The 8,622-nt window shown below is 47.0% G+C and overlaps 1 protein-coding gene across 1 annotated transcript; it reads left to right on the forward strand.

Moving 5' to 3' along the window:
• The first annotated feature begins 1,715 nt into the window (after positions 1 to 1,715).
• On the forward strand, positions 1,716 to 7,567 carry LOC119326498 (phosphate transporter PHO1-2-like). The gene is made up of 15 exons (XM_037600132.1): positions 1,716 to 1,973; positions 2,085 to 2,129; positions 2,214 to 2,478; positions 2,618 to 2,969; positions 4,230 to 4,278; positions 5,084 to 5,158; positions 5,258 to 5,387; positions 5,675 to 5,795; positions 5,945 to 6,188; positions 6,289 to 6,393; positions 6,476 to 6,520; positions 6,612 to 6,764; positions 6,852 to 7,130; positions 7,218 to 7,354; positions 7,440 to 7,567. Exons 1-15 carry the CDS (start codon positions 1,716 to 1,718, stop codon positions 7,525 to 7,527), a joined length of 2,346 nt encoding a protein of 781 aa, XP_037456029.1. The 3' UTR covers positions 7,528 to 7,567.
• The last annotated feature ends 1,055 nt before the right edge of the window (positions 7,568 to 8,622 follow it).

Consider the following 8,622-nt stretch of genomic DNA (forward strand, 5'->3'; position numbering starts at 1 on the left):
GAGCCGCCGTCGAGGAGCCGACACCATATCATGCGGGGGGGGGAGGGGGAGGGGGCTGGATCCAGCCGAATCGCCCCGCCGCCACCCTCCTGGGAGCCGACGCGGGCTTCGCCGGCCATTCCTCCGGTGGCGGTGAGGTGGGGAGCAAGGTGCGGAGGGGGCGGCGGCGCTCGATCTAGGGTTCCCCTGCCGCCGCCAAGGAGGGTGACGCGGGGGACGCGGGCCTGGTCGGTGTCCTCCTTCCTGATTGTTTTTTTCTAAGAGATACCCCACCACAAACCTGTAGGTTTACAGAAAAATCAGTTGATACATCATGAAAAATAAACAGTTTTGCTAAGTCTCGATCGACTGAAAATTCATTATGTCTTAGTCAACGCTATACTCCATTGATCTTGCATGGAGATTCGTACAAGTTTTTCCTTTTCAGTTTTTTCTTTTTCTTTCTTATGTATATGTCACTTGACTGAGACTTCATCAAGTCTCAGTCGACTGATACCTAGCCACACCCACAAATAAAAGTACTACTAGTACAAATATTGGCCACTACTCTTCCACATTGTAGCGAGATAGCAAAACATCATGTTAACAAAAAGAATAGTTGATACATCATGGATTCATGGCCAAATTAATAATTGACAAAGCAAAATATATAATTTCAAGATGACATGTCGGCTCAGTCTTTCGAGGTGCTCATAGGGGTAGGGTGTGCGTGTGTGCGTTCATAGGGTGAGTACTGTGTTCAAGAAAAAAAGATCACCATGAATGTAGCACCTAAATCCATTAGCCATGCACGCATCTCTAGAATATGGACGCGCACTTGGGCATGACAAGAACAAAGCATGCGCATTCTCATCCAGGAAGATCTGGACGACTACACCCCCAACGCACGTACAACAAAGATGAGGGAGTCAGTGACCTTCAGTTTCATGCAAACCCTGCCTGCCATGGCGTGTTTCAGATCGTAGTATTCTTCCAGCACGTGCTGTGGAAGTTGCACCACTATCTCGTACGTGGTGCTGGCCACGCTGCTTGTGAGCGCGACGTTGCACGGCTCAACCTGCCTCGACTTTCGTGTTTGTTGTCGCCAGGGCTCACCGTGCAAAGGATATGTCATATGTCGTGATTGATGTGGCTCGCCTGGTGCCACTCCGATCGGCCATTGAGGGAAGAAGGCGGCGGACGGGCGGACCGGCGGCCGGAGGACGGCGCGGTCAACGTGGTGCAAGGATGATGACGGAGGGCGATCGAGAGGTCCGGTGCAACCACCGCCAGCAGGTGACAATGGAGCACAGGAGCGATCGTGCGCGGGTGGTCTAGGGCAGCAACGTGTGTGCTTGAGCTTAGACAATGAAAATCGTGATACGCGTGCCTCATTTTGAAATAAAATGGGGGCGGGGAAGCCCCTTTTTTCTTAAAAAAAAAAGAAGAAGAAGCAATCGTGATACGCATATCGCGGCCGTCCAGCACGCTCACGGGCCTAATACTTTTTCAGTATCTCCTTCCCTTCCATTCCATTTTAGCAGCACTGGCGACCGATCGTGGGTGGTATCTTTAGGACAGGGACACATTCATTCCTGATCGATCGCATGGAACATAAGCACGATTGCTTCTCAGATCGTGTGTCCCTCTATGGTCTGGTATATATATAAGCACGATTGCTTCTCGATCCCATCACTCCTGCCTCCTCTCCTCTCGCTCGCTCCATCGGCTCGAACATGGTGAAGTTCTCGCGGGAGTACGAGGCCAGCGTCATCCCGGAGTGGAAGGGGGCCTTCGTTGACTACAAGGGCCTCAAGAAGCTCATCAAGAAGATCAAGCTCGCACGGCGCGACGCCGACGGCAGCAGCGCGGGGGACTCCTCGCCGGAGACCGCCGCCGGCGTCGAGAGCATCGGCTATGACGGTGGCTTCTCCGTGCTCGACCCCGTCCGCGCCCTCACAGCCCGGCTCGCGCCCAGGGTGCAGGTCTCCGCGGTGCGTGCGCACGCGTGCCAGAATATACGAAAGATATGCTGAGTTGGTGGATCTTGGCTTGGCAGGCTACGTGCGTGCACGGTAGGTACTGACGTGCATTTTGGCGTGCAGGAGAGCGGCGATTCCGGGGAGCTCGTGCCATCCACGGACAAGCATGTGAGCATGCATGCATTTCATAGATGCGTCTGCAACTGAATTATCCATCTTGATCGTGCAAGCAATTCATGTTTGTATGTGCAGGAGCGGGAGTTCTTGGAGAAGGCGGACGAGGAGCTGGAGAAGGTGAACACCTTCTACGCGGCGCAGGAGGCGGAGCTGCTCGGCCGCGGTGAGGCGGTCATCGACCAGCTGCGCATCCTCGCCGATGTCAAGCGTATCCTGGCGGACCACGCCGCCAGTCGCCGCGCCAGAGGCACCCTCCCAGAGGTGGCGCCGCCCTCGCCGGCGCTCAGCGGCTCTGGCCGGTGCCTCCTCTCCGGCCCCGACACGCCACAGTCCATGTCAGGTAGGTGTCCAGCACATGAACCCCACTACCGGCCTCTCGATCATGCATCCTTTACGCGTGTGCATGGCAAATATGGCATGGCCACGTGACCACCAGATCGATCGGAGGCTCTGGCACTGACACGCATGGCATGGTGCAGATGGGAGCGTGGAGCTGCAGCAGGCGCACATGACGGAGGGCGCGGCGGTGGCGGACGAGGTGATGGCCGCGCTGGAGCGCAACGGGGTCAGCTTCGTGGGGCTCCCGGGGAAGAAGGACAGCAAGGCCGGGAGGTTGCAGCTGCCGTCGACGGTGCGGATCGACATCCCGGCGAGCAACCCGGGGCGGGCGGCGCTCAAGGTGTGGGAGGAGCTGGTGAACCTGCTGCGCAAGGACGGCGCCGACCCCGCCGCCGCCTTCGTACTCCGCAAGAAGGTCCAGCACGCCGAGAAGAACATCCGCGACGCCTTCATGGCGCTCTACCGTGGTCTCGAGCTGCTCAAGAAGTTCAGGTAAATACGCCACGCGCCATGCACGAGCGATTTACTTCCTACGTTCCTAAATTTGTGTCATTTTAGAGATTCCAAATGGACTAGCATATAGGGATGTATATACATATATTTTAAAGTGTAGATTCACTCATTTTGCTTCGTATGTAGTTACTTGTTGAATTCCTAAAATTCTTGTCTTACATTTATCTAAATACGAATGTATCAAGTCACGTTTTAGTATTAGATTCATCCGTATGTAGACAACTGAGACAAGAATTTTGGAACGGAGGGAGTATAAAAGTGTTTTTACACTTTTTTTTAGGGGTGTTCATTTAATTACCTTGGACTCTGATATCTGGCGAACGGTCGCCAGGAGCTGCCCCCTCATTCACCAGGGGCAGCACCGTTGGGCATGAGGTCCAGTTTACTGTGTTTTGTAAAAATGTCCTGAAAATAAAATCACATTTTCTTATTTAAAAACAGAGACAAGCATAATTTTGTGAGTGCATGGTATGAAAAAATATTAAAAAAATGTCATGCTACTTTATAAAACTGCCAGGGTAGTGTGAAAAAACATTTTGTTTTCTTTTTTTCCCCATGAAACAAATTCGAAAACCGGAAGAAAATGCCATCTCTTCTAATAAACAAAAAATGCCATCTAATTAGAATAAAAAAATGTCATCTCTTAATAATAAAAATGCCATCTCTTAATAGTTAAAAATGTCATTTTTAATAGTAAAAATGCCAGCTACAAAAACAACTTGTCTTGTGGGAAAAATTGCCATGTATAACATATTTCGCAAAACTATTAAAACTGACTTGGCAAATTTTCTAGAAAAATGCCGGGCAAAAAAAGGAGGGCTTGGGTGCCATGTAACATATTTCACGAAATTATTAAAACTGTCATGACAAATTTTCTAGAAAAATACCATGTATCAAGAAAAAAAAAGAGGGCTTGGGATTCAAACCCAGGTTTACCATGTGCAAGCTCATGCTGCTAGCCAATGTGGTGCACTGATTGATTTGAAAAGTAAAACGTTTGCCGGTTTTTATACGTACAACAAACTAGTTCAAAATCTGACATGGCATTGGCCCTGCTCTGAGATCCGTGCAACGGTGAGGAGGGTATTCGCTGAGAGTTGTCAAAAATCTGACGGACGCAAGATAACATTTCCCGTTAGCTTTGCTTTCACCATGAGAATTGTGATGACACCTTGGTGGTGGTGGAGCTGACGGATTTCTTGTGCTTTTTCTGTTGTTTGCATGGATGGATGGGTGCAGTCCGCTGAATGTAAAGGCGTTCACTAAAATTCTCAAGAAATTCGTCAAGGTACGTACCTGCTTCATAATTAACATACAGCCCACTAGCAACATATTTGTGTGTAGCGTAGGTACTTTGGAAAATGGATGGACAAGAACAGTGTAGTCTTTTAAGTAACATAATTAAGGTCGTTGTAGTACTTAATTAACATATAATACCTATACGCAAGTTGACTAAATTTGTAATTGGGCAAGTCAATTTTGTGATAGAAGGAATGGTTGGAGGAGGAAGAAAGCTAGAGGAAGAAGAAAAAAAGACGACGGTTGGAACTTAATATAATGGCCCCAAAAAATGATTTACTCAAAATAAATTTTCAGGTGATTTACATATAGCCAGTTCCTAATTAACACTTTGAGGGTAGAATATACTCTTCATCATGTAGTCGTATTGAGTTAATAAATCCAACGTTTGTCGAAAAAAATAGTAATTCCGTGCCAAAGTCTAAAGCAGTATCAACTAATATGAACCGGAGGGAGAATCAAACTATCAACAATAATCAAATAGTACACACATCTAGTGATCCTTGCGGTTCTAGTAATTTACTGAATTGATTGATATATTACTGCAATCTGCACCAATATACTCCCTCCGTCCCAAAATTCTTATTTTAGATTTGTCTAAATACGGATATATCAAATCATGTTTTAGTATTAGATAATAGATACATCCGTATCTAGATTAATGTAAGACAAGAATTTTGGGACGGATGGAGTAGCTTTCAAGGAAAGAAAGAAACTAGTGGTAGAATTGACATAAACTTGATTAAAACCGATGCGTTTTCGCTGGAGGCAACTGACATGAAATGCTCTCTCAGGTGTCGGAGCAGCAGCGAGCAACGGACCTTTTCTCGCAGAAGGTGAAGACATCGTTGTTCAGCACATCCGACAAGGTATCATCATCTTACAGTTCATCATCATCTGCATCCTGTTCAACACCTGAAGAACACAAGAAACTGAGTGAGCAATACTACGAATGGAACTCTGAGCAGGTGCTTCAGCTGTCGGACGAAGTGGAGTCACTCTTCCTAAAGCACTTCGCAGGCAACGACAGGATGGTGGCCATGAAGTACCTCAACCCGCAGCAGCACAAGAGCACGCACATGATCACCTTTCTCGTAGGTAGGGCAGTGGCGGCTTCAGAAATTTGCAACCGGGTATTCATGTGTATTCATTTTGTCAAAATCATTGTTGTTTTTTGAAAATTGTCATTGTTTTGCCAAAATCAACATTGTTTTGTGAAAATCATGGGTATTCACATGAAGACCCAAGAATACCCCTAGCGCCGCCCCTGAGGTAGGGGCGTACATCCAGAAGTCAAAATCACCTATCTAGAGGAGTACCATCTACGGTGGGGAAATTCAGAATTCTAACTTGACGGCGGTTCTTTGTCTCGTGTTTGTTTTCAGGGTTGTTCACGGGCACATTTGTGAGTCTGTTCATCATATACGCCATCCTGGCACATGTTTCCGGCATTTTCGCCTCTGCCGGAAACACGGCTTACAAGGAACTAGTCTACCATGTCTTCAGGTAACCTCTCAGACCAAGATTATGACCATAGATAGGAGCTCTGTTATTGGTATGAGCTCAATATTTTTTGATTTTCTATCAAGGGTTTGATGATTAAGGATGAAATTTTACCTTGACCTGACAGTAGATTCTCCTTTGTTCTCCTGCAGCATGTTCGCGCTCATCAGCCTGCACTGTTTCCTCTACGGATGCAACCTGTTCATGTGGAAGAGCACCAGGATCAACCAGAACTTCATATTCGACTTCGTGCCCAACACTGCCCTCACGCACCGGGACGCCTTCCTCATGTCCGCCTTCATCATGTGCACCATTGTCACCGCGCTGGTCATCAACCTCTTCCTCATAAACGCCGGTGTGTCCTACCCCAATGCCGTGCCAGGGGCACTCATAGTGGTGGGGAACACAGACCATGCATTTGGAACATAAAAATAATTAATAGCTCAGGCTGTGTTGCAACTGTGAGTTCTATAAATTCTGATTCTACCTATTTCAGTTGTTGGCTGGAGTTTTATTCTGTCCGTTCAACGTGTTCTACCGCTCGACGCGCTACTGCTTCATGCGCATCATGCGCAACATCATATTCTCGCCATTCTACAAGGTAAGGCGAGACATCTATCGTTTCCGATTCACCAAAATTGTCATGAACATATGTTTGATGATAAACCTTCATTGTGATCCAGGTTCTGATGGCCGATTTCTTCATGGCTGATCAGTTAACTAGTCAGGTAATAATTTAATTGCAATATTGTACATTTATACTATAACCAAGGAGTCCTAAAATGCAAGTTCTTACAAATTAAACCTGTGCATGTTCAGGTCCCATTGTTAAGGCACATGGAATTTGCAGCGTGCTACTTCATGGCAGGAAGCTTTAGGGCTAGCCCATATGAAACTTGTACTAACAGCCAGCAATACAAACACATGGCCTATGTGATCTCTTTTCTCCCTTACTACTGGGGAGCTATGCAGGTATGAATCGAGAGACGAATGAACGATACAAAGATTACAACTTGTCAGGATCAATTTCAAACTAAGATTTGTGGCCATTTTCAAAAGTGTTTAAGAAGTTACCTGGAGGAACATGACGTAGATCAGCTTGCCCACGCCGGGAAGTACATGTCGGCGATGGTCGCGGCTGCTGTGAGGTTCAAGTACAAAGCAACACCGACGCCATTCTGGATGTGCATGGTCCTCATAACGTCCACAGGCACCACTGTGTACCAGCTCTACTGGGACTTTGTCAAGGATTGGGGCTTTTTCACTCCCAAATCTAAGAACCTATGGCTCCGGGATGATCTCATCCTGAAGAATAAGTTCACCTACTACGTTTCCATGGTATTGTACTCTGTTCAACTGATTTTTAGTACGACATTAGTACAGAAAGGAGCGGCTTTTGGAGCACTAATTATTTCACAAATGCAGATGCTAAATCTAGTGCTTCGGCTATCATGGACTAAAAGTGTGATGAAGATTCCTATTAATAAGAATGAGACTCGCCTACTGGATTTCTTCCGTGCCTCCCTGGAAATAATCCGACGAGGACAGTGGAATTTCTACAGGTATTTGAATTTGGTTTCAAGTGGAACCAGTATCTTCGGTTTAATGTTTTTGTTATAACTCAGCATATGGTTGACTGGACTGCAGGCTGGAGAACGAACACTTGAACAATGTTGGCAAGTTCGGAGCAGTGAAGACTGTCCCATTGCCATTTCAGGAACTCGAAACGGGTTGATGATTAAGACGGAGAGAAGAGTGTAACAGCATGCTCCCGATACCATAGGATCGGCTTTGCCCCCATCCTTCAAATCAAATCGCTCCATGCAACCACCAATGGCACAGCTGCCATCGCCGAGACGAGCTCCGGCAACTGCTTCCCTCGGCGAATAGTTCGCTCTTGGCACCCCATGTACACTCGGCGTAGCTGGGGACGCCGAGCTTGGGGGCAGCGTACATGGCAACCCAGACGCAAGAGGCGCGGGATCAATTGACATACTTCATCCGGTCTTTTTTACTCCGCATATACGATTTGTGTGAAGTTAAAAAGTTTGGCAAACTTTATAGGAAAAAATATCAACATTCACAATACAAAATCAATATTATTAGATGTGCCGTGAATTTCAATTTTTATATTGTATAACTATAGTATTGTAGATGTTGCTATTTTTTCATATAAATTTGGTCAAACTTTACTAAGTTTGCCTTCAGAAAAATCTTGCGTGTAGAGTAAAAAGAACCGACGGGAGTACCATCCAATGCGATGACAACGGATTGAAGTGGGGATATAACCAAAGCACATAACACTGGTAGAAAAAGAGGCTTCCGTCCAGCCCCATTAGTCGCGAAACTGTAGGAACCGCGACTAATGAAGTCTTTAGTCGCGGTTCGGCAGACGAACCGCGACCAAAGGCTTGGGCCAGGGCGCTCGGTGGCCAGCTGGTGCACGTGAGGGGCTTTAGTCGCGGTTGGCCAGGCCAACCGCGACTAAAGGTGCCCAAAGGCCTTTAGTCGCGGTTGGCCTGGCCAACCGCGACTAAAGCTCCTCCCCTATATATACCAGTTCAGCGCACTCACTTAGCCATTTGGTGCCACTTCTCTTCACAAGGGGGTGTAGGTTTGCTTTTGGTTCCTCTTATGCACACAAGGTGTTTGATGAAATGCCCAACAGCGTGAAACAAACATGATATGAAGTGTTGGAGGCACACTTGAGGTTCCTCCTCGATCGCGGTTAGCAACTTGAACCTTTCATGCATGTGTGTCATTGATAAAATATGCATGTGTGTTGTTCATTGTTTAATTTCTATTGTTTATAGCTAGTTACTTTAACAAA

This window comes from Triticum dicoccoides, chromosome 6B (assembly GCF_002162155.2).
Source record: "Triticum dicoccoides isolate Atlit2015 ecotype Zavitan chromosome 6B, WEW_v2.0, whole genome shotgun sequence".
Taxonomy (NCBI): domain Eukaryota; kingdom Viridiplantae; phylum Streptophyta; class Magnoliopsida; order Poales; family Poaceae; genus Triticum; species Triticum dicoccoides.

Bases quoted from the DNA above. Each gene is read 5' to 3' on its own strand.
- LOC119326498 (XM_037600132.1), top strand. From the start codon at position 1,716: ATGGTGAAGTTCTCGCGGGAGTACGAGGCCAGCGTCATCCCGGAGTGG. The intron at 5,159-5,257 runs GTATCATCATCT...AACTCTGAGCAG, and splicing joins TGTTCAGCACATCCGACAAG to GTGCTTCAGCTGTCGGACGA. The intron at 5,388-5,674 runs GTAGGGCAGTGG...GTTTGTTTTCAG, and splicing joins CATGATCACCTTTCTCGTAG to GGTTGTTCACGGGCACATTT.